At 51.6% G+C, this 26,033-nt stretch overlaps 1 protein-coding gene across 1 annotated transcript; it reads right to left on the bottom strand.

Moving 5' to 3' along the window:
• Positions 1-1,660: 1,660 nt before the first annotated feature.
• On the bottom strand, positions 1,661-25,738 carry dlg4a (discs, large homolog 4a (Drosophila)). The gene is made up of 20 exons (XM_084697931.1): positions 25,574-25,738; positions 9,644-9,697; positions 9,267-9,317; positions 9,029-9,153; positions 6,974-7,143; positions 6,647-6,783; positions 5,895-6,039; positions 5,612-5,747; positions 5,240-5,396; positions 5,012-5,114; positions 4,773-4,887; positions 4,453-4,629; positions 4,129-4,171; positions 3,951-3,981; positions 3,606-3,653; positions 3,029-3,130; positions 2,764-2,936; positions 2,105-2,217; positions 1,921-2,012; positions 1,661-1,795 (listed from the first exon to the last, which is right to left on the bottom strand). The coding sequence occupies exons 1-20, from the start codon at positions 25,655-25,657 to the stop codon at positions 1,689-1,691; spliced, it is 2,163 nt and encodes a 720-aa protein (XP_084554057.1). The 5' UTR covers positions 25,658-25,738; the 3' UTR covers positions 1,661-1,688.
• Positions 25,739-26,033: the final 295 nt, after the last annotated feature.

The following is a 26,033-nucleotide window of genomic DNA, read 5'->3' on the forward strand; positions in this document are numbered from 1 at the left end:
TAGAAATTGTCATTAAAAATATATATTCATATAGGCCATTTGTTTGTTTAATGTGTTATATATAAGTAGCCATAATTTGTGAGGACACGAGAGAGAGAGAGAGAGAGAGAGAGAGAGAGAGAAAGTGAGAGAGAAAGAAGCAGAGGAAGAGTGGAAGGGAGAGAGAGGAGAAGGGAGACCGATTCCTCAGACAGTCCACACACTCACCCACCCATGCACACACACACACGCATACACACACGCATACACACACACACACACACGCACACACACCACCTGCTGTCACTGTGGCCAGTAGGTGTGTGTGGGCTGCTGAAGCGTCTTTTTGAAAGAGTGACACGAGAATTGGCCACGGTGCTCTTTACACAAAAGCGATTAATGCTAAGAGCTGTGTGCTGCTGTGCCCGACCAGAACATTCTGTCAAGTTACAAACGGGTCAGAACAACCGGAGGGGCCAGATGGAGCCGTGGGAGTGAGAACACCAGAGGGCCCCCAGAGGTTACCCTGTATGAAAGGCCCTTTCTGGTCTACGCACACGGGACTGGCGCACCCCTCTCTCTCTCTCTCGGTCTGCATCGCTTTTCTCCCTCCAGTTACATGCTTAGAAAAATTCACCCGGCGTCAACACGGAGTCGGGAAACCCCAGAAAGGAGCGCCCGGGTCGGAGGTGTGTTCCTCCGCGCTTCTGCTCCGCGTCGCTTCCTGTCATCCTCTCAGCGTTTGTTCGTAGCTCCCGTCTTTGTTTGTCTTTGAAGGACGCATGCACAAAATTCAGCAATTTTGAGTTTTAAATCTTTTTTTTTTTCTCTCAACGGAGCTGCTTTTTAAAAAAAGAAAAGAAAAAATCCTTGCAATACTTGTCATGGGAGTTGGTTGGTCGGGGGAAAGGAGGGGTGGGGGAGGGGGTGGAGGGCAGTCTTGGTCATTTGGACGGTGGTTGTAGTTCGGCAGCGGACAGGCTGCTTGCTGGAGAACACACTCCTCTAGATGGGGAAGGGGGGCGGGGGGGGGGGGATTCAGCAGAATGTGGACATCCCTCCAAGGTCTCCCTCTCTCCCTCTCTCCCTCTGTTCCTGTCCTGAACAGAGGGAGCGTTGGCAGGGGGAGGAGAGAAGACAAGCAGATATAAAAAGGAGGGATGAGAGGTCTGGTCTCTGCTGCCACCTCCTGGTGTGTGTGTGTGTGTTTAAAGGCAGCCCGTGACCCGGAGAGAAGTTGAGATGGCGGTTCTGTTACCCTGTGGTTACCCTGGTTACCCTGGGTCAACCCCTCCCTCCCCCGCTCACACTCATTGCTCATTCGCTAGTAGCACAGCCTAATTTAACAGCAATACTGATTAAGCCTCTGTCTGTCAGTTTCCTTACGTACAGTACTTCTACGTGTGTCTTCATCATGTCATGTCACCTTGTTCCTCTAACTCCCACTCCGACCCTCGGTGTGTTTTTTGTCGGTGTCTTTGTGTGTGTGTGTGTGTCTCAGGATCTGTCCATCTCATGAAGACAGTGCAGGCTGGACTGGAGGGCAGGCAGACAGTCTGAGGGGGCCAGGTGGGAGGGGGGGGGGGCAGGGATGGGGTGGGGTTGGGGATGGAGGTGGTGGTTACAGGGGTGGGATAGGGGATAGTGTTGGCAGGGGTAGGGGTGGGGTAGAGGATGGTGTTGGCAGGGGTCGGGAAAGGGGGGCTGCCTCACAGCCTCTCCCTGGTGGGGATCCATATATAAGGCCCCGATTGCTCCTCAATCACGGTCTTCACTTTGTGGTAAACCTCTTCAAAGCTGTCCCCTTCCACCACAGCTGAGGGAGAGAAACGGACAAACAGAGAAGAGAAAAAGAGAGAGAGAATTCCAGTGAGGTCACGTGCAAACGATGAATTGTGTTCACGTGAACTGTTCCACGACCTCCGCAGCCGTGGGACGAACCTGAGAAGCACTCGATGAAGTCCTGCTCTAGTTTGAGAGCCCGGTCCATGCCCTTCCTGGCCTGTTCCTCCGTCAGTCGAGTGTTGATCTCTCTGTAACAACAACAACAACAACACCCAGCCCCTCAGTCAGGGAGCTTGGACAGCTTCAGTCTGAACGCCGGGCAGTGGTTGTGTGGACTTACAGGACGTTCTCCAGGGACTTGGGCCGCACGAAGATGGCGATGGGGTGGAGCTGAGCAGCTTGTAGTCTGCGTACGGCGTTGGCCGACACGTCCAGGATACAGTGTTTCCCCTGCTACTCAAACACAGAGAGAGAGGGAGGGGGAGAGGGGGAGAGAGAGAGCGAGAGGGGGAGAGCGAGAAAGAGAGAAAGAGAGAGGGGGAGGGAGGGGGAGAGAGAGAGTGGGAGAGCGAGAGAGAGGGAGAGAGAGTGGGAGAGCGAGAGAGAGAGAGTAGGGGAGCGAGAGAGAGAGAGAGAGAGAGAGGGAGAGAGAGAGGGGGAGAGAGAGAGGGAGAGTGGGAGAGAGAGTGGGAGAGCGAGAGAGAGAGAAAGAGAGAGGGGGAGGGGAGAGAGAGAGACGGGAGAGGGAGAGAGGGAGAGAGAGTGGGAGAGTGAGAGAGAGGGAGAGTGGGAGAGCGAGAGAGAGGGAGAGAGTGGGAGAGAGAGAGAGAGAGAGTGGGAGAGCGAGAGACAGAGAGAGGGAGAGAGTGGGGGAGCGAGAGAGAGAGAGAGCGAGAGGAGTGTTGAGTCAAAGGGAGTGTTGTATTTATTCTATGTAACTGAGGCATTATTACTGTCAACAGACTGCAGACTGTAGAGGTGGAGGTCCTTCCGGCATACCTGTTCAGCGACCTCACGGACGCTCTGGACGCTGGTTCCGTACAGGTGGCTGTTGTACTGGCCCGCCTCGATGAACCGATGGCTCTGGATGTCCTTCTCCATCTGTTCCCGCGACGACACAAAGTGATAGTCCCGCCCATCCACCTCATACTCCCGCTTTGGCCGCGTGGTGTCTGCGGACCAATCAGACGAGTCGGTCGGGCTGTCAGCCGATCAGAGAGAGTGAAAAGTGCATGGGATCTTAGCCTGATAATTGGCTACTCACGTGGCACACAAGATCCAAACTTATCAGGGAACTCAGACAGCAGGTCGTCATTCACCCTGTCCTTAATGGGCCCCAGTATTATGATGGGTCTCGCATAGTGGACTACAGACACACAGAGAGAGAGAGAGAGAGGGAGGGAGGGAGAGAGAGAGAGAGAGAGCGAGAGAGAGAGAGAGAGAGAGAGAGAGAGAGAGAGAGGGAGGGAGGGAGGGAGGGAGGGAGGGAGGGAGGGAGGGAGGGAGGGAGGGAGGGAGGGAGAGAGAGGGAGAGGGAGGGAGAGAGAGAGAGAGAGAGAGAGAGAGAGAGGGAGAGGGAGAGGGAGGGAGGGAGGGAGGGAGGGAGGGAGGGAGGGAGGGAGGGAGGGAGGGAGGGAGGGAGGGAGGGAGGGAGGGAGGGAGGGAGGGAGGGAGGGAGGGAGGGAGGGAGAGAGAGAGGGAGAGGGAGGGAGAGAGAGAGAGAGGGAGAGAGGGAAAGAGAGAGGGAGAGAGGGAAAGAGAGAGAAGAGAGAGATGTTAATACCATAACTATTAATATCACAGGAGGGATCACGTCCAAATATGAGGTTGTGTGTTCTCACCTTCCACTTGAGTGACTGTTTCATAGCTGTGGGCCGAGTCATCTCTCCCTGAAAACAGAACAGACACACACCAGTCAGCAAGCTGCTCAGACTCAGGCTGGTCCCCACCGTGCTGGGGGGGGGGGGGTGGCAGCCAGGCGGACAGACGGACAGACAGGACATGGTTGCAGAAGCGTTTCCTCTCCCTCAGAAGACTGATGACGACGTGGCGTCTGCTCTCGGCCACAGGCGAGCTGCCTCTCCTTCGGAGTCGCCTCCTGTGGGTGTGACCGCCACCCTGATTGGCTGGGGAGGGCCGTCACACGGCCTAGCATCCCCCCCTCCTCTCCTGTCTGCCTCACTCACCTTGAGAGCCCAGGCTGTCCCGACTGTGGTCCTGCAACACAGAGACAGACGCAGTTAACACCAGGGGGAACGGAGGGGAACAGAGTCGCTCAGAGAACGTTCGAAGAACAGCCAGAGAAACATTCTGAGAATGTTCAGGGCACATTAAGAGAACCTCAGAGATCATTCCGGTCCTTACCCTCTCTTTGGTGTTCATGCGAGACCACTCTTTCCTTTCTACCCTGAGGGGGGGCGGGAATGAACGGAAGCAGTAAACGGCAGAGAAGGAGAGAGGGAAAAGAAAAAGAAGAGGGAGTGAAAGCCTGGAAGCGTAAATGTCGCCGTGGCGCCAGCGCACCTGGTAGAGCCCACGCTTCAGGACGAGGTGAAAGAGAAAAACAAACAGGATCATCAAATGGAAACAGTCACACACACGCACACACACACACACACACACAAACACACAAGCCACCCCACATACATACACCCCCCCCCCTCCCCACACCAAGGAGAGGTGTCTGACCTGCGTTTGCTGGGGATGAAGCCGACCTCCTCCACCTCGTTCTGGGGACTGACCCTCCGGGCCTGCCACCACTCCTCGTCCCCGCAGTCCAGCACGTGCAGCACGTCCCCAAACCTGAAGCCCACCGCCTGGCTCAGGAAGCCACAGTCGGCCGTCTTGTCGTAGTCAAACAGCGCCCTGAAACACACACACACACGGACATACACAAACACGCACGCGTGTGAACACGCAAGCACACACACACACAGGGTTAGCGTGTTGCCGGCCTCCAGGATGTGGAGCTGTGGAGGTGAGGGGGAGGGGGGGCGGAGCCTCAGTACCGGATGTAGAAGCCTCTCTTGGGGTTGGACCTCAGGGTGGTCGTCCCAGAGCCCATGCTGCTGTTCATCAGCTGCTCCCGCAGGTCGTGGATCTTAGCCTCGAAACGGCTGTACTCTGCACACACACACACACACACACAGGAGAACACACACACAGGAGAACACACACCCTCCTGTTACATCTGTAGTAACAGGAACATCATTGAGTGCACCGTGTGTGTGTGTGTTGGGTCACTTACCCTCAGGTCTGTACTGAGCGATGATGGTGACGGTCTGTCCTGCGTTCTTCAGGGCGGCCGCAGCCTGCTCGTGTGTGGCGATACGCAGGTCCACTCCGTTCACCTGACACACACACACACACACACGCGACTGTGAGCCCCCCGACCCAGACATGACTGCATGTGTGTGTGTGTACACATGTATACGTATGACGGTGATTGTATGCGAGCGTGTGTGTGTGTTCATACACTGAGGATCTGGTCGCCCTTGCGCAGCTCTCCGCTGAGATCCGCCGGCCCCCCAGCCAGGATGAAGGAGATGAAGATGCCCTCTCCGTCCTCTCCTCCCACGATGTTGAAGCCCAGCCCTGTGGAGCCCCGATGGATCAGCACTCTCCTGGGATCCCTGACGGCGAGGGGGAAGAGGGAGGTGTGGAGGGAATGGAGGGGTGAGGGGCGGACGAACGGATGAACGGAAGTGGGAAATATTGCGAGGCCAGACATGGAGGGAGAGAGGGAGAACACAGAGCGCGTGAGCTTGGTGTGGGATCGGGGCGTGTTCGAAAAAGATTGCAAGTCTCCGCGTGTCGTTTGAAAAACCGCCCAGCTAGATTTGCTCACCTAGGAAGGTCTTCATCTCCCATCATGCCGTGCAGGACGGGAGAGAAACGGCTTGGCGAGGTGGGAGTGAGGGCTTGTGGGTAATCCGAGCCCATGTAGGGGTGGCCGAGATCAGTGTCCATGTGAGGGGAATACGCTGGGGGGATGTGAGGAGCACAGATCAATCACCTGCCACACACACACACAGAGCCCAACACAGAACAAATACACACACACACACACACACACAAACATACACACACACAAGCCACATAGCCACACACACAGGAGAGGGGAGCCTTACTGCTGGTGAGGTCTGGAGGATTGTAGGAGTTGGTCAGGTACAGGTTGTTGGGCTTGGCCACCCTGAGGTAGACCACCTCGGCCGTGTTCTTCAAGGCCCCCACGGCGTCCTCGTGCATCACGTCCTCCAGACACACGCTGTTAACCTGAGCACAGCGAGACACCCCCATGAGCCACACCAACACACACACACACACTCTCTCTCTCTGTCGTGTGGACGGCCATTACGCAATCATCCACACTCACTGGAATATTCTAGATATATCTCTGTAGGAAACATTGTTTTGATGTATTATGCAACAGGAGTGTGGTGTAATGGCTGACTTGGACACGACACTCTGGAGCAGACACCATTTGGCAAAGACACCTGCACCATTTTGAGGCCATTCAGCCTTGCCAGTGTTACCATGCAGTTCCACGTCTGTCCAGAGGGTGGCAGTAATGCTACACGACCCATACGGTTTGACGGTAGAGTTTGAAGATCTCTCCCATCCCACACTTGTATTACCATATTAATGAAAGTAATCTCTGGCTGTGAAAATTACAGCTGTAATTTATCTTGGTCCTTAATGCACCTAAGCTGCTGAAGTTGACAAGATGTGTTGGCATGCCGACTCTATGTGTCAGACAGCCAGTCTGCCATTGCGTGTTGGTGTATGGGTGAGTTTGTATGTGTGTGTGTGTGTGTGTGTGTGTGTGTGAGTGTGTGTGTGTGTGTGTGTGAGTGTGTGTGTGAGTGTGTGTGTGACTGACCGCCAGTATCTTGTCCCCGATCTGCAGTCTGCAGTCTTTGTGAGCAGCCCCTCCTTCGATGATCTTGGTGACATAGATGCTGTTGTCTCCAGGTATGTGCTGGTTCCCCACCCCTCCAGCAATACTGAACCCTAAACCTGATGGACAGGGAGGGGAGGGGGGGGGGGGAGGCAGAGATGACGAGAGCAGGAGGGGAAACGTTTCCGAAGCAAACTAATGACAGACATTAAGCTGTGTGCACAGGACATATTCATACTCAACAAACGTGCGAGTGCGTTGACACACTATCTCTCTCACACACACACACACACACACACACACACACACCTTTGGGCCCTTTGATGAGCTTGATCTCGGTGACTTTCTCGGCGGCAGGTTTCCTCCGAAGGACGTAGAGGCGGACGATGGCTCCGGCCTCCTTCAGTGCCTCCACGGCCAGGCTGTGTGTCACCTCGCGCACGTCAACATCGTTCACAAACAGGATGCTGTCGTTCACACTGAGGGAGGGAGGAATAATAGGGGAGAGAGCGAGAGAGAGAGGGAGGGAGAGGGATGAGTCTGTTATTTGTGGTGACATCTGAGATAACAGGCTTTAAACAGAGTGAGCCCCGCCTCTCCTTTCCTCTTTCTCTCATTGTGTTGAGATACCCCTGTGTGCCTCGCTAGGGCTAGTCACTCTGCCCCCCCCCCCCCCCCCGCGCTGACACGATAGCAGGCCTGGTTAGACAGCTTGTCAAGTTACCCCGGGGGAGGAGAGGAGGAAGAGAAAGAAGAGGAGAAGAACGTAAAGCAGAGGAGGACCAGAGTAGAGACCAGAGTAGAGAGAAGAGTAGAGGAGACTTAAGGAGAGGTGAGCAGAGGAGACAGTTACAGCCTCATGCTACTGCGCATGTTCCCCCCCCCCCCCCCCGCCCGTATGCAGATCTGCAGCACACAGGCATGTTCAAGAGCAAGAAAGTGAGTCCCTCATTTCAAAGCCTCGGTTCTCATACATATTCACACCGTGACATTTTCAGGACCTTGTCCACTACTTCACACGCTCTTAAGGCCACAGTAGATTGTGACGGCCTGTCTTGCATATAATCATCTTCATGAAAGCACTGCTCATCAGACGACATTCTGCTTGATTCTGGGACGCCACTTCATATTTTTCCCTTTTTTTTTACAGCGCTACGGCTAACAGTGCTAGACAAGCTGCTGCGGAGTGCCATCAAGGCTGCGAAGAGGCAGGGAAGACACGGTCACAGTCAATCCATAGCGTTAAACGTTGAAAGTGTGATTGAGGTACCCTTGGAGAAGGAGTACGAGTGTGTGAGGAGATCCGGGCTAGGTCCATGATGAGAGGGTGAGGAGGTTAGGAGGGTGAGGGGCTGGTGAGAGGGTGAGGAGGGTAAGGGGCCGGTGAGAGGGTGAGGAGGTGAGGAGGGTGAGGGGCTGGTGAGGGGCGGGTGGGGCCATCCAGACAGGGTATGGTGTGGGGTGTGGGACGGAGGTTCTATCTCTTTGTGACCCTCAGGCTCGGCAGTGAAATGTTTCTGTCTGGCCGAGGGACTGAGAGGGGGACAGGGAGGGACGGAGAGAGGGAGCAGGAGAGGGATGGAGGAAGAGAGGGATGAAGCCAATGAGAAAGGGACACAGTGCAGGAGGGATAGAGAACAGGAGAGAGAGATGGAGAGAGAGAGAGAGAGAGAGAGAGAGAGAGAGAGAGAGAGAGAGAGAGAGAGAGAGAGAGAGAGAGAGAGAGAGAGAGAGAGAGAGAGAGAGAGAGAGATGGAGAGATGGAGAGAGAGAGAGAGAGAGAGAGAGAGAGAGAGAGAGAGAGAGAGAGAGAGAGAGAGAGAGAGAGAAAAGGAAAGAAAGAGGGAAAGAGAGAGTGAGCCCTGCAGCAGCTCCTCTCTCCCTGAGCCCCAGCTGGCCCCCACAAGGACCTCACTAGTCTAGCCCAGGGATGTTGATCTGCTTAGATGTGTGTGTGCATGCATGGCTCTGTACATAAAGGATCTGCCCTGTGTGCACACACGTGTAATTATCAGAGCAGCAGCAATGGGACTGACAACCTGATGGTTGTGTAATGTTGCGAGTGTATGGGTGTGTATAGGTGTGTGTGTACAGGTGTGTGTGTATGTGTGTGTATAGGTGTATGCGTATGTATAGGCGTGTGTGTGTATATAGGTATGTATGGGGTCAGATGGCTGAGCGGTTAGGGAATCGAGCTATTAATCAGATGGTTGCCAGTTCGATTCCTGGCCATGCCAAATTACGTTGTGTCCTTGGGCAAGGCACTTCACCGTACTTGCCAAGGAATGTCCCTGTACTTACTGTAAGTCGCTCTGGATAAGAGCGTCTGCTAAATGACTAAATGTAATGTGTGTGTGTGTGTACCTTAGCCGTCCGTCCTGTGCAGCGGCTCCCCCTGGGATGATCTTGGTGATGAAGATGCTGGGGTCATCTCCCACATGGGGGTTGTCTGTTCCCCCTGCTATGCTAAAGCCCAAGCCTGAGTTTCCCTACACACACACACACACACACACACACAAAAACACACACACACATATATATATATTATAGTAAATGTTTTGGTGGTCACATGTTGGTGATGTGCTGAAGCTTGAACACTCACCCTCTCCAGAGTAATCTCCTCATACTCGATCTCCCCTTCTGTTCCGTTCACCTGAGAGCAGAGCAAAGCAGAGCAGAGCAGAGCAGAGCAGATCAGAGCAGAGCAGAGCAGACTGTCACACTCTGCCCAGCACGGTGAGCACACAGGACGACAGCGGTACAGCTGGCAAAACAGTCCTCAGCAAGTGGGAAGTATCTCTGTGTGTGTTTTGACGTGAGTGTGTGAGTGTGTGTTTTGACGTGAGTGTGTGAGTGTGTGTTTTGACGTGAGTGTGTGTGTGTCTTTGTGTCAGTGTTTGTATGTGCGTCTTTATACGAGGAATGACACTAGTCCAGGAATGAACAAAGGTAAAAAACGGCAACAGTGTTTGTGCTTACATAAGGAGAGCCATCCAATGTGTCAGTGTTCACCACCACCGGAGGAGAATTTCCCTGCAAGAGCAGAAGAGGCAGAAGTGAGGGAAGGAAGGAGTCTCACAATCACATTTACCACCAGGCCTACACACACACACACACACACACACAAACACACAAATAATCCTCAAGGCCGGTAGATTTAATATTATTTCCAGTCCCAGTGCTGCAACTGCTGTGAAGGAAGATAATGTGGGTGTGAATCTTGAGGATGGGGAGGGCTGAAGCTTCCTCCTCTGCCAGGCCGGGAGTCCCAGCTGGCAGCCGCGACCACTTCACCCCCTCATCACGAGATCCAGCAACACTCTGCACCTCCCTCCCTCCCTCTCTCCTCTGACAGACTCTGGTGCCACCTGGAACACCCGCACCGCCCTGCAGGGCGTCCTCACCACACGCATGCTTTACATCACATCAAGATAACAATATAAAGACTTTATTTATGTAGCACATTTCACACAAGAATTGCAGCTCAAGGTGCTTTACATACAATCGATAAAAACAATAATGCAAGTACTGAAAGTAATAAAACCCTTCTGAACACAAGCCGCAGTGTTTGCGGTATCTCGAGCCACAGTCTTTGGGGTTTCTCAATATAAAGAAAAATCAACAAAACGCAAGCTGCAGTCTTTGCAATGACCTCGGGGCGGTGTGCTTCAGCTCACCTTTAACCACCGGAAGTCCAACCTTTGACCTTAGCGGTCGAGCTATCTCCAGCTTCCTGTTTTTGGAGGCTGACACAGGCAGGCCACAGGACGTTCACACGGCCTCCCTGTGCATCTCTTACCAGCCTCAGCTCCCAGACACACTGACAGCCCTTCTGGACGTGGTGGCAGCGCACACACACACACACACACACACACACACAGAGGAGTCCTGGAAGCGAGCGTTGGACGGTGCAGAGGGCAGAGACACCCCGCTCGGCCTGGGTGACATTGTGCAACTGTCACCGTTAGCTACCGTCGGAGGAGTTCTCGCTGAGTGTTCCACAGAGCCGCCAGACGTGAGGCGCATCGCAGACGACCTGCACACACACACACACACTCCCACAAACAAACACCCTCAAACACGCACACTCTCGCACCCACGAATGCACGCGCTTGACGCAAGCGCCCAGACACACGCGCGGCCGGCGAAATGTGAGAAGCGCAGACACCTCAGCGCTCCGCATCTCATTAGTTAGGAACATGGCGTTACAGAGGCTGACAGGACAACAAGTCAATGACAGGATAGGACAGGCCCCTTAGCACTGCAGGCACGGCGGACACTCACCTACTGTCACGCACCATCGGACACGGCCCAGCCTTCCCTCGGAGATAGCACACACTCCGGGCTACAGTCAGGAGGACTCTGGCGTCTTGAGCGTTACTGTACGCTTCAGTCGCCTGTCTGGCACGTCTGTCCAGATGTGGACCCAAACACTACTCATGTGTTTGTTGTTGACCAATCGGCTGTTATCCAGAAATCAAATGAACCCTCTCCAGCTCAGACAGTCTGGGCTGAGGAGGAAAAGCTTCAGTTTTAAGACCCAGGTCGGGTTCAGCTGTCTCGATTGCTCTCTCTCTCTCTCTCTCTCTCTCTCTCTCTCTCCCTCTCTCTCTCTGTCTCTCTCTCTTTTCACATGAACACCAATCTACTTTTCTTTGCATGAAGCTGCTGTTGGAGAAGGGCTTTGCACCACTGTCTCTTCCTTCAAGGAGACTCTCTGCAGTGTCTCTCTGTCTGCTCTGGAAACCATTTCCCCTCGTTAGTTCTCTCTCCCTGATTAGCATGAGGAAAACGCTGTGCATCCAAAGTGCTTACAGGGCAGCCAACGACGGCAGAGCCATGAAATCAGCCTTCTGACCTTGACTCAGTGGACAGCTCTACCCCTCTGCCCGACACACACACACACACACGTGTGCACCGGCACATGTACACAACCACACACACGTCTTTGTTCTTCATCCTGCTCTGCTCATTAGCCAATGGCGTCGCTCCTTTTCCCTGCCCATTCTGTCCATAACATTCCCACCAAAAATCCACTATGGATAGAATCAAGTCATAAGCACGTCATTATCCTTAAACTAATATCTAGATTTGTCCTCTGAGGACTGGCCATTCAGACACAATTGAAGCAATGACGTCACAAGCCACGCTGAGGAGTGCTTATGTTACAGTGAGGTGAACTGCTGGACAAAGGTCATCTTTTCATCCCTCCGACTCGATCATCTCCCTTCTCACAATGGTCTCCCACAGGTTTGTGCAAGGGTGCCAACCATCTTTCCCACTCCATCCCTCGTTCATGGCCGTCCGCTGCCATGGTTACAATGTAGCATCAGCCGCCGGGACCGCGGAGAGGGAAGACTGTCGCCATGGTAACCTGGATTCCCGTTCCTACGGTGTCGGCCGACATCACAGTCAGAGCAAACAACAGGGGGGCGGAAATAATTTCCACTACTTCTGTTACGTAATCCACTCTCAGTGCAGTGTCAGTCCTGGATTTAAATTGACTTTGTTCTATTCACCCACAGAAACAGTCACAACATTCATTCCCTCTCATCAATCTATTCTATGCAGTTATGCTGTATGTCCATCTATGTTGGGTGAACCATTCATAAAGATGTAAATATGTCTACATAGAGTCTTGTGATTTCTATCATTTTCTTTTATACAGGGTTAGAGTTAACCCGCAAAAAACAGAATCTGAAACTGTGGATGTGAGGAGGCCCGAGGAGGGAAGTGTCTTTTTCACCTGGACTACTTGGACCTTGTGAACATCTGTCCGAGTGGAGACCTGACTTTTTACCTGCAGCACCCCTCCTATCCTACCCCACCCCATGGCACCCTCCACCCCTGCCGGCCTGAACAGACTCATTAATGCAGCTCGTTAGGCTGCTAATTCATCGCTGTCAAAAAGAAAAAGAGAGGGAGGGAGCGGGAAAAAGAAAGTCCGAGAGAGGGAGAGAGCAGAAAGAGAGAAGACGGCGGAACGAAAATAACCTGGAACACTCATATCTCACGGCTGACAGATCCACTGCCGCCACACTGTAGTGTAGGTGTTCTAAAGCCTCTCTCTAATCTGGGCTCCAGGGTCACAACCAAGGCAGCCTTCACATTCCCTGGCAGCCAAGACCTTTGAAACCTGCCTCACAGTGTGAACCACACACTAACTCCACACGTCCTGTCCAATCCAACCAGGAACTCCAAAAGATGATTATGCTTTGATCCGATCAACATGGACCCTCCACAAATGTATAATGGTTACCGTAGAATAGCTATCACTGTGACCCAAAGATCGGTCTAGATACTCGAAACAGGTTCTTCTTCCACCAGGAAGTGGAGGCACCGGTACTGCTGCCATCCCTCCAGCTTGAGTCACCTGGTGTTAGTCCAGGAGAACAAGGAGCCCATCAGGCCTCAAACTAGACCCAACACTACCACACACGCCATCAGAATCATCCTTATCTTCATCCATCCACACCTCTCCACTCCGCACTTCCACCCCTCCCCCCCACCTCATCCCTGCCTACCCGCCGGCCAGTCAGAGCAAGAACTTGATGATTCGGGAGGTTGTGCATTCCCCGCCCCCACCTTGACTTCACACCCCTCCCACTCGGCTCTGCTCTCTGCTGCCTGGTCCTTCCAGCTGCCACCCCGGCCGCCCGCGAGGCAGAGAGGCACGCCAGCTCTCCTCCCGCCTCTGCACGTCCTCACCCAGAGCCCAGCTCCCAGCTCCCAGCCAGGCCTTCTGCACACCCATCACACAGAGCGCACATCGCATACAGTCAAATACTACGACTTCGCAACAGAACACTCTCGCTAATGTGATAACTGGTTAATGGGATAACTGGTTATCACGACCCGAGGCCCCATTCTTCGGAGGGTCGACAAGACGGTGAGAGTAGGAAGAGGAAGGAATACGTAGGACTAGGAGCGATGAGAGGAGAGAGAGATGGAGAGACAGAGAGAGTGAGAGAGAGAGAGAGAGAGAGAGAGAGAGAGAGAGAGAGAGAGAGAGAGAGAGAGATAGACGGGCTGTGGAGAGGAGTGTGAGGACAGATAAGAGGTTGAAGGAGCGTGATGGGATTGCTTGATTTTCTAGACTCAAAATGCCCCGGAGCCATTACAAATAAGAGAAGAGAAAAGAGAGAGAGGGACGGAGAAGAACGAGAGAAGAGAGACGTCTCTGCTAGAGTGCATCAAATGGAAAATATATCAGTGCTTTTCCTGAAGTGAGTCTGCTCCTTTATACTTGCCTAGAGTACAGGGTGTGTGCACTATGCACTGTGTGTGTGTGTGTGTGTGTTGGCACATGCACCTACGGGTGGGAGGAGGGAGAGTGTGCGGGGGGAGAGGTGGAGGGGCATGCAGCTCTGTCTGTCTCAGTCAGTCTGCTGGGGAGGCAGAGGTTAAAGGTAGTTCACCAGCTGAGACATCTGAAAATAGATTCACACGCTCACTAGCCCCCTGGAGTTTAAATGTTTTAGCATCAAAACGCAGCCAGGATGCTGAAATATGAATACACAGCAAGCCTAAACATGCTGACCAGCAAGCTTTCACCATGGCCTCAACAGGGGACGAGAGGGATGGAGAGAGAGAGAGAGGAATTGGCCAAGTGTTGAGTGGTACTTTGTGTCTGTTCATTAAAAAAAAGGATCGATGACTGCTAGCTCTTTCTGCTCCAACGTTTTGGTTTGGCTAACCTCTCTCTCCCCCCACCCCTCCCTCCCTCCCTCCCTCCCTCTCTCTCTCTCTCTCTCTCTCCCTCCCTCCCTCCCTCCCTCCCTCCCTCCCTCCCTCCCTCCCTCCCTCCCTCCCTCCCTCCCTCCCTCCCTCCCTCCCTCTCTCTCTCTCCCCCCTCCCTCCCTCCTTCTCCCTCCCTCTCTCTCTCTCTTTCTTTCTCTCTCTCACTCCTTCTCTCTCTCTCTCTCTCTCTCTCTCTCTCTCTCTCTCTCTCTCTCTCTCTCTCTCTCTCTCTCTCTCTCTCTCTCTCTCTCTCTCTCTCTCTCTCTCTCTCTCTCTCTCTCTCTCTCTCTCTCTCTCTCTCTCCCTCTCTCTCTCTCTCTCTCTCTCTCTCTCTCTCTCCCTCCCTCTCTCTCTCTCTCTCTGCCTCTCTCTCTCCCTCTCTCTCTCCCTCTCTCTCTCTCTCTCTCTCTGTATCTATCACCTCCTCCCCAGGATCACCACAGTCCAGACACAGACAGTAAGTGTGTGGTTTTCGATTGCCAGGAGTGACTTACTGTAAAACGCCCTTTCAGTAAAACACCAAAAATATGTCACTGCAGTAGTTGGATGTGGCTATTTTTAACATAACCAAAGTTAGGAACAACGCTGTCAGCTTTTTAATGTGACAGCGGGATTATTGCTTACAGAGATGAAGGGAATTTCAGATTTTGATCAAGCAGATATGGGTCATAACATGGGACTCGCTGTCAGAATAAATGTACCACTTAATAAATAAAATATTTCTATCTCTTGTGATCTGTACCTTTTACTGTGTAATGTGGTGAGGGTCAACACCATGTAACAAGTTATACCTGTGCAGGCCAGCAGCAACCTCAAACAATCCTGAAAGCTTATCAGTAAATTGAGTCAAAATGCACAAAATTAAACACAATTAAGCTAAAAGCCCAACTCACGCACCTTACCCACACTGAGGCCCCTGCACACACCCAGCTACCCACATTCTCTCTCTCTCTCTCTCTCTCTCTCTCTCTCTCTCTTTCTCTCTCTCTCCCTCAAGAATGTATACAGAAGATTGCATTGATCAAATCACTTTTCTAGTATTTGGCACATAAGCCTTGCACAAAGATGTTTTGTGGAGAAAAAAAGGGGTGAAACAGGATCAAATAACAGAGCCCTGAAAATAAATTGTAAAATACACACCAGGAAAAGTATCTGAAAGCAACTATTAGAGAGGGTACTCTAAATTAGTTACTGTAACTTCAGTCTACCAAAACACTACTGGCTACTCTGCCAGGAAACTACAAACAACATTCTATTTCAGTAGTTTCTTTGTCTAAACCTGCAATCAGTTTCCAGAGAGAGGAAAAAGAAAGATAAACAGATGCAGAAGGTGAGAGGGTGAGGGATAAAAGAGACTGAAGAAAGAGAAACAGGAAGAGCAACGAAGAAAGAGATAGTGTGTGTGTGTGAGCGAGACAGAGAGCGAGACAGAGAGCGAGACAGAGAGCGAGACAGAGAGCGAGACAGAGAGCGAGACAGAGAGCGAGACAGAGAGCGAGACAGAGAGCGAGACAGAGAGCGAGACAGAGAGCGAGACAGAGAGCGAGACAGAGAGCGAGACAGAGAGCGAGATAGAGAGCGAGACAGAGAGCGAGACAGAGAGAGGTGGAGGCATGGGAAGAGAGAAAGAGAGAGAAAGGAAGATAAACGGAAAGAGAAGAAAGTGAGAGAAATGGAATTAAATGGAGAGAAAAAAGCGGAGAGAGAGAGAGAGAGAGAGAGAGAGAGAGAGAGAGAGAGAGAGAGAGAGAGAGAGTCATAAGGAGATAAGGGAAGAGTGGAGACTAACACTAGAGGAAGAGACAAAGCAGAAAAGGCCAGCACACTCCAGACTGGCCTAGACCTGAGGGCAACACAGCTCTAATGAAGGAGAGACAGGAGGTGTGTGTGTGTGTGTGTGTGTGTGTGGGGGGGGGGGGGTGTAAGAAAGGGCACAGAGATTGAGGTGGGGGGAAGGGAAAGAATGGTAAGACGTGTGTGTGAGCCCGAGCCTGTGTGTGTGTGTGTGTGTGTGTGTGTGTGTGTACTGGGGATAAGACAGTGATAGATGTTCATGTGAATCCCACATCTCTGACTGTGGGATCCACTGTGGAGTTACTCTGCATTTGTTTGAGAGCCCCCCACCACTTCATAAGGTGTGTACGTTTACATTCACACTGTGAACCCTGAGCAGCTCAGATCATCTGGGGGGCCACCCACACATCCATGCACACTGAAACTGTAAATGACAAGTGTGTAACAGCATCATCATGCACTAAAATAACTCTCTTTCTCTCTCTTACACACACTCACACACTCACTGGAGGCCCCAGTGGAAAATTACTGAGGAAGTACCCTGTGCACACTATTTCTTAGGGGCCAAATGTGTGCAGCCTTGTGATGTGGTGGTGGTGGTGGGGGGGGGGGGGTCGTGTTAGCATAAATACCCCCATCCCACAGAGGCCTGTCACAATGGATGATGTCACCCACAGTCTCTGTCCAATGAGCTCAAAAAACACTTGTCATCCTGACACTGAGGACCACCCAGAGTCATGGCTTTCTGACTAGAAGGAGATCAATATTTGAACAAGGCCTCAAGACAGCAAGATATAATACAATTCTCCCATAATAATTTCAAAATTAATTTAAAGAAATACAGGAAAAAGGTTTAGTTCCAGTGTTTATATAGACCTACCAATGTCATAAACCACCCAACAAAAACACACATAGACTATCGTAATTTAGACAAAGTTGAGTAAGTAGTTAGTTAAGCCAGCTAGTCATCCAGCACAGGTCGCATTAAGTTGGTGCCTACCATCATGCGGTGCCGATGTTTCTTGGCTTTCCGAACGTTGTTGATAAACCGCCGGCCCATCTTTTTGGCATACCAAACGGACACGAACATCCTGTTCGAGCGCTGGACACTGTGGCGCCGTGCAGGGGAACCTAACAAACAGCGCTCACCTCCCAAAATGATGGACGAGCCGGGTGAGTGGGTGGAAGTGAGAGAGAGGTGCGCTCAAGGGGCGTTTCCTCCCATAAAATATGACAAATGAATTAACGGCATGGTAATCAGCAAGTGGACAAGGTCCATGTCTATCACATGCCAATATTTCCGGACAGTAGCGTAATGTCCCTAGACCACCCGAGAAGAAATGTCATAAACAAAAAATGATGTATAAAAGCTAAAGTAGACTAGCATGCATTTTCAACTCATGCAAAACAATCGTATTCAAAATTTCCAATACCACTTATATGAAGCATTGGGCAGAAGTCGACGGGCTAAAAGGCTGATAAACGCTTTGAAATCCCGGTGTGCCACAGTCCGGTTTCAGCACCAAAATAGCGTGGGTCTGGAGTACAGGACGCCGTTCCTTCTGTTAAGTAATCCAAGTCTGGAAAAGGCAGTTTGAGGAATTCCCTTAACGCGTCGACTTGCCGATGAAAGTAGAAGCTATTGAAACTGACGATTCTATTCGATGATAATCACACTACATAACTAATGGCTCGAGCAAGCTTCTGCATATGAATCGACTGAAAATATAATAACCCGAACCTAGCCGTTTAAGATATGGTTGTACTACTTATTTGCCGTCCACGTCATATGGGTTAAGCAGCTGACATTCCCCTAAGGTAAGCTAAATAAACTAGGCCGAAACACGCTGCAACAGTGCTTACTGTGCTCATTCTGAAGCGGTATTCTCCCTTCAAGTTCTATTCTGTGCTTCAACCGGCTGTTGTCGCTTAGCGTATTCCCTGTCTCTGCCCTCGTGAACGCTTCTCAGAGGGATGCGCAGCTCGTGTTGCTGCGACTGCTGCGCCCCTCCCATTGCTTGGCTTTAAGAGAAAGTTTCACGGCAATTACTGGAGGCTAGGGCTTCTGTACGATGGAGGGGGCGGGAGGTGGGGGGGTGGGGGAGGGCGGTTGCAAGGTACTAAACTCTGACAGAATATAAATTGGGCTGCCTACGAGATTCTCTCAATCTGGAAATTAAATAGGATTTAGCCGTACACGCTACTATGTTCATTTGAGTCTATAAGCACTTCTGTTGCGCTCACGCTTAGGTTGAGCAAATTAAAACCGCCTTTTCGAGTATTACTCTGTGCGTTCCCAGCGCTGTATGTATTAGGCCTATGCGCTTGTAATGCAAATCAGCTGCGCATTTTCCCCCCAGTTAGACACATCCATGTAGGCTACTGTAGACATGCAGCAGTCCACTGTGCCAGGCCTCCCTGGCAGGCAGCCATCTTCCTGACATCAGCCTCATTCAGTCTGCACTGAAACAGACCCAGGCTCACAGAAGTGGGACCATGGTCCACGCTGGAGCACAAGCGGATCTAGGAACGTTCCTGGGACTTTGTTTTGATGTGCTCCCTTTGTTTGTCATTCACTCTGTCGCTCATTTCTTGTTTGCGCCCTGCTCGTGTCCCTCCCTCCTCTGCCTCGCTCAGCCTGCCTGCAGTAAGGCAGCTGATGAAGTCAGCACCATGGAGAGCGACAAGGAGAGCCAGAACTAGAGGGAGGGAGAAAGAGAGGGGGTGGGAGAGAGAGGGAGGGCGAAAGAGAGGGGGTGGGAGAGAGAGGGGGGGTGGGAGAGAGAGAGGGAGTAGGAGAGAGAGGGAGGGAGGGAGAAAGAGAGGGGGTGGGAGAGAGAGGGAGGGAGAAAGAGAGGGGGTGGGAGAGAGAGGGAGAAAGAGAGGGGGTGGGAGAGAGAGGGAGAAAGAGAGGGGGTGGGAGAGAGAGGGAGAAAGAGAGGGGGTGGGAGAGAGAGGCATACAGAGAAACATACAGAGAGAGCAAGAGACATAGAGCCAGAGCGCTAAAGAGAGAGGGAGAGAGGGAGGACGTCGGGTGTACTAGCAGGGGTAGAGATGCAGGCGGACAGCAGGATAATGCTCTTCGGATTATTGCTGTTTCTCTTGTTTATTGTGTTGCTGGTCCCCGGTGGCAAACAACAATTGAAACTTGGAGGAGAGAACTCAAAATCTCTAGCATTGTATCCGACTCTCCCCTCTCTCTTTCACTCTTTCACTCTATCTCTCTCTCTCTCTCTCTCTCTCTCTCTCTCTCTCTCTCTCTCTCTCTGTCTCTCTCTCTCTCTCTCTCTCTCTCTATCTCTCTCTCTCTCTCTCTCCTACACACACACTGAATTTCAGTTGGGACATGCAAAGCTGACAGTCTCATCTTGGTAAATAAGATTTCTCTATCGGTCTCCCTCGCCCCTACAGGCCCTCTACCTCATTTCCTCTCAGTCATCATCACAGGGCCCAGTCAAGCCGTCCTCCCACTCTCTGCTTCCTCTGCAACCCCCTCTCTCCACCACCTAGTCGTTAACAACACGCTCCTCTTCTGGAACATACCCCCCATCCTCCCCCCCTCCACCCTCCACCCCCACTTTCCCCAAAGACCCGGGCAGCTACTGCACAGTAATTACATTGGAGCTGCAGGGACGTTTTAAACATTTATTAAAGAAAAGTAAGAAAGAAGACGCAGAAAATGACGATACAAGTACCGATAGCCTGTAGAGGATGGGAGGGAGGGAGGCAGGGAGGGAGGGACGGGAGACACAGGGGAGGAAGGCAGGATGGAGTGTAACGCAGGAGAAAACGCTAATTGAATCGCTGCATGAAGCGAGCGACCGTTTGGGTTCATGCGACTGCTCTCCAAACTTCACAGTTAATCTGTGAGGTCAACAGACCAGAACCCTCCGCGTCCACATGGAGGAAGAGGAAGAGAGGGAGAGGAGAAGTGAGGGGGGGAGAGGGCTAAAAGGAGACGCACCCTGACATGCAGGGCAGGCAAAGGATAGGACCCTGCATGCAAAGGCCATGCTGAGGGTGGAGAGATTCGCTTGGCAGCAGCTAGTGAACCTCTGTGAAAAGAGCCAGGCAATATATAGAGAGGGGAAGGGGTTCATTCGTACAACTATCGTACCGTAAGAGACTGTGTGATTTGGTTCAAAATGGCGATAAAACACCAGCACAGTGTTGGACTGCCTTGTAATGACCAATCAGTCTAATGCAGTTAAAGCCTTCTGCTCGTGTCCCAGTCATAAACAGCTCCTTAAGGACTGACCTGAGACAGGGCCCGTCCTAACCACAGCTCAGCGGAGGATCCTCCTGGTCCTTCCAGCTCTAACAGCCCCCCCAGCCCCCCAGCCCCCCCAGCCTCCCAGCCCCCCCAGCCTCCCCAGTCTCCCAGCTCTTTCAGCCCACCCCCCCCCCCCAGCCACCGAGGCCCCCCTCCCGCCTCCCAGCCCCCCCAGTCTCCCAACCCCCCCAGCCTCCAAGCTCTTTCAGCCTCCCCAGTCCTTCCAGTCCTTCTAGCTCTAACAGCCCCCCCAGCCCCCCCCCCCCCCAGCTGCTGTCATCTGCTGGAAGGAGTGGAGGACAGCCTCAGGACGTCCTGTCGCCATGCCAACCCACTGCAGTTCTTCCCGAGGCGATCTTACCCATAAAGCATGAGGCCGGGACAGGAGGACCTCGCTTCCTCCAGACACAGCACTGTCACCGCCGCACACACCTGCCACAAGCCTCAAACACCCAGCCACTTTCACTGCTGGAGCTGCTGGGGCAAGTGGATGGACAGTATGTGTGTGTGTGTGTGTGGGGGGGAAAGAATAAGTGTGTGCTTGTGTGTGTGTGCGCTGGATGGAATCATTTGCTGGATCACCGCCGACAAGCTGGGGAGCTGAATCCCTAAGGAGCTCTCTGCACAATGCAGCATCACATTCCCACAAGCGTTTCAGACCCATACACCCACTCTCTCTGTCTCTCTCTCTGTCTCTCTCTCTGTCTCTCTCCCTCTCTCTCCCTCTCTCTCTCTCTCTCTCTCTCTCTCTCTCTCTCTCTCTCTCTCTCACATAACCCTAACCCTAACCCATATTTTCCTGTATTTCTTTAAATGAATGTTGTAATTATTATGGGAGAATTGTATTATTTCCTGCTGTCTTGAGGCCTTGTTCAAATGTTGATCTCTTTTTAGTCAGAAAGCCATGGCTCTGGGTGGTCCTCAGTGTTTTTTGAGCTCATTGGACAGAGACTGTGTGAAACATGCACACACAAACATGTTCGAAAAAAGAGACCTAATAATGTTCCTTAACATTTCTCTCTGCTCTTGCTATTTCTAACAACCTTATGTAAACACTCTCAAGGTTAATACATCTTGACGATATCAAATGATGTGACATCACAGTAGATAGTCAAATGTCAGCTACAGCTTGGTCATATAAAACCAAGACGGATCATTTAAAGATACAGTGATTAATCCAGCGTGGCCATCTTCTCAAGGTTATGAAAGAGCAGTTCTCCAAAGAGGAACACTGACACCTACTGGTAGGACTGTGTCACTGCAGCACAGCCCCAAAACCTGCTCGTTCTATTCACCATCAGTATGTCCTGAAGACGATCATTAACTAGCCCTCCGCTTGCTTCTCTTCCCAGCCGGGTGTGACAGTCACCCAGTTAGACAAGATAAGGCTGGAACTCTAATTCACACTTTAGTAGATAAGCTCCTGGTGTCGTCTAGTCATATACTGTATGGTGTTTCTAAATCAACCCTCGGCAGTATATACAGTGAATACAATATAGTCTTCAGATATGAAGACTGATCAGCATTGATACATTATTCACAACAACGACACATGAAAAAATGCATCGGTCCCAACAATGTAGAATCTCGAGGCGACAGTACATGGCAGTATTGGCATGACCACATTATGACCACGGAACAGATGACCTCACAACCCATCCAGGACACGATGACGACACAACGACTGACTCCCAGTCACATGGCAGTCTGGTCATGGTGTAGTTCAGACACAGTGGACATGAAGACGACAATGATGGTGACGATATTGACAACGACGGCTACAGGGAAACAGCGTGACGGCGGCTGCGCTGAGCAGCAGGGGGCGCTGCGCTCTTACCAGTGTGGAAACAGCAGAGGTGTACATAGGAGTGTGTCCCGCCGACATCAACACTGGCTGCAAAACAACAGATGGCAAAGGGTAACTACTGTTCAGGCAGAGGCGTGTAGAGGGGGTGAGGAAGATGAGCGAGGTGCAGAAGAGGGGTGAGGTGTAGAGGAGAGGTGGAAGTGGAGAGAGAGGGTGGATAGAGAGGGTGGAGGTGGAGAGAGAGGGTGGAAGTGGAGAGAGAGGGTGGAGAGAGAGGGTAGAGGTGGAGAGAGAGGGTGGAGGTGGAGAGAGAGGGTGGAGAGAGAGGGTGGAGGTGGAGAGAGAGGGTGGAGAGAGAGGGTGGAGGTGGAGAGAGAGGGTGGAGAGAGAGGGTAGAGGTGGAGAGAGAGGGTGGAGGTGGAGAGAGAGGGTGGAGAGAGAGGGTGGAGGTGGAGAGAGAGGGTGGAGAGAGAGGGTAGAGGTGGAGAGAGAGGGTGGAGGTGGAGAGAGAGGGTGGAGAGAGAGGGTGGAGGTGGAGAGAGAGAGTGGAGAGAGAGGGTGGAGGTGGAGAGAGAGGGTGGAGAGAGAGGGTGGAGGTGGAGAGAGAGGGTGGAGAGAGAGGGTGGAGGTGGAGAGAGAGGGTGGAGGTGGAGAGAGAGGGTGGAGGTGGAGAGAGAGGGTGGGTGGAGGTGTAGAGAGAGGGTGGAGGTGGAGAGATAAATAGTAAGACTGACTTAATTTGAGGTAGAAAAGTTAACCACCTCTCCCCCTGGCTAAACCTTGCGGTAAGGTCTGAGTTACTATGCCAACAATCTGTTAGTAGGCCTTCGCCATTATTTTAGCATTATTTATTACAAAATTAAATATGTTTGTTAATTGTAACTGCAGAAAAGGTTGACTGGGTTCTGCTTTTCCGCTAATTCTGCTGTCATTTTATTAAACGAGAGTAGATGACAACATTTCACTTTATTGACGCTAGCACCAGCCATCTGCGTTGGAGTTGTTGATAAATGGAAGTAGCGTTGGGGTTAAATTAAGAAGCTTAAAAACGCATACATTATTTGTTAATGTAAGTCAGTCTTACGTCAGTCTTACGTTAGTCACTGATCTTAACGCTTTATGCAACAGGTACATTTAAGTGTCTATGGCAAGTCGGACTTAAAGTTGCATTTAAGTCTAAGACTAGGTCTATTTTTATGCAACTGGCCCCAGGGGTGGCTGGAGGACTAAGTCACGTCACATGACATGATAAAACAGGAAGCATGGCATCACTTCCTGTTGAAGGACTCTTGTTCATCATTATCATCATCCTTCTCAGAATCATCACCACCGCCATCACTGATCACGTTTCCAGCATCACCAATGATGTCACACATTTCTATTCCATGTTTCTTGGTGAATCACTGCACAGCTCCACTGAAGCGCCCCACTGTCCTCACAGCACTAGTCTGGAAAGAGAAGCAGTTGCTCTTTTCCAACACACGAGGGGGCAAAACACGTCTCAACTGAGTGGCCAGAAACACAAAGGACCTTTATACTGGAATCAACTCTGGAAGCAGAGCCAACAAACTAGGGCAGTATTCCAGAAATAGAGACGTGGCATGATCCTCAAATGCAAGCAAATAACACTCATAATATCTAGCATTACAGTTGTTAATATCAACTAGTGGTATTCTATTCTTAACCGTCCCATTGTTTTGGAAAGGTTGAGGATTGTCTAAATAAGTAAGTATTTTGTAAGGTAAACACTCGCATTAACAGCAGAAGGTCCTTCCGATGTGGAATCTCCACAAACAGGCATCTTGTTTATTTAATGATGTCATACAAGATCAATCTCAGTATGAGGTCATTGACATATAATCTGTCATGGAATAATGGCAATCTCATTAAAATCCTATGAATAAAAGTGAGATCATTTGAAATGATGAAGCTATGATTACAAGAAGCCCTCTGTGACATCATAGACATAGCCTCAGTAAGGTCAAATTATTCCCTTGAAATCTGAGAAACTACGTGCATGGAAGAGGGTTCTTTTGTCCCGGAAATATGACAATATTTAATTGACGGGACTGATGGAAAGCAACAAGATAATATGTTATAAATAAATAAGAAATAATGGATTTGTACCAATCTTATTCACGCATGACATCTTCATACCTGCGTTTAAAATTCAACCTTTGTGATATACTTTCAGCGTTCCTGTATTTCAGTATTCCAGCAGCGCAGACAAATCAGACAGGCAATCAAAGGATAAACGACTGATACACTGCTGTGACTGTTGATTACAGAGAGAAATGTCAATGTATGCTTCCCAAGACGAGGCACAGTGATCCCCCCCTCCCTCCCTCCCTCCCTCCCTCCCTCCCTCCCTCCCTCCCTCCCTCCCTCCCTCCCTCCCTCCCTCCCTCCCTCCCTCCCTCCTAGACGCAGGGGGGAAATGTAGACACACATGGTTGGAGAAAGAGAGAGAGAGAGATAGAGAGAGAGAGAGAGAGAGAGAGAGAGAGAGAGATAGACAGAGTATGGATGAAAATGGAGGCAAGTGTCCAGCAACATCTGTGGAAGTGTGTCACGTCACATCAATCTTTTTCATTTGTACGTATTGCATGCGTTAATGGACTTCATGTCAGGTGACCGTGCTTGTGTCGCTGCTCGAGTCAGATGTGCCTTTTGGCCGCGTGCCCGAGGGCTTGAGTGCGGCGCTGTCTGTAATGCTAGCCTCCCCTGCCTCCCCCATCGTTCCTTCCCAGAGCAGGCGAAGAGAGCAGGGAGTCGGCCTGCCTGTACACATCTGTCCAGCACACTCCTAGCCGTCTGAAGGCAGCCTACGGGCCCCTGGAGAGACTGGACCACCAGACACAGGCCTGTTCACAGGGTTAATGACTCCCCTCTGAGGGCCTCCTGCTCTATTAGGTCCTGTGTTCCTCCCCTGAACTGTCTATCTGTCTGCAGTGTACTGTCTGTTCTACAACCATGTGTCTGGGGTTTTGCAGTGACATGACACCCGGTACAACTGGGCAGGTGTATTACACTGCCCTTGGCAGACATGACTGACGCGCTGGTTTGTTGTATGAAACGTGTCTGTAACCTTGATTGATCGTTCGCTGTTCAGCGGTGTTCGACTGCGAGCTCAACGCCTCACCTTGGCGGAGGAGATTGATTTGTGTTTGTCCCACCTTAATTGAGAGTTGTAGGCGCGCGGCATATTTAATGGTTTGTGTGTGTACTGTATATATTTGGCCAGCCTTGAGAGAACATATGACCAGTGTCTGGGCATGCGCGTGTCTCCTACCTTGATGGGGGAGATGTGAGTGTGTGGCGTGTATCCATGCATGGCCTCCATAGCGGCTAGATTCTTGTCGCTCATGTGAAGCATCTCAGCGCTCTTCCCTGGAGCTAGGTGGGATGGACTGTGCTCCAAGGGGGGGGTCTCCTCATCCTGGTACCTGTACTTCTACAGAGAGACACACACAAGGGGGAGGGGGGGAGGGAGGGGAGGGGAGGGAAGTGGTGTTACTGCTAACTGGTGTCACGTGTCAGGTGCCGACCATCATTAACGACAGACAGTTTGGTGCACATTCAGGCAGACAGACGTCTGTCAGGATCGATGGTGCTCGCGACAAAGTGCGTCCGCCTCGTGGGCCACGGCGGCCCCAGCGGAGGCGACGGCGGTCGGCGTGCCCCTCGAAGAACAGAACATTTGTGGCGCCCACCCGCACAATCTGTAGGCAGTTTCGCACGGAGACACACAG

This window comes from Hypomesus nipponensis, chromosome 5 (assembly GCF_054491055.1).
Source record: "Hypomesus nipponensis isolate SF chromosome 5, ASM5449105v1, whole genome shotgun sequence".
Classification (NCBI taxonomy): domain Eukaryota; kingdom Metazoa; phylum Chordata; class Actinopteri; order Osmeriformes; family Osmeridae; genus Hypomesus; species Hypomesus nipponensis.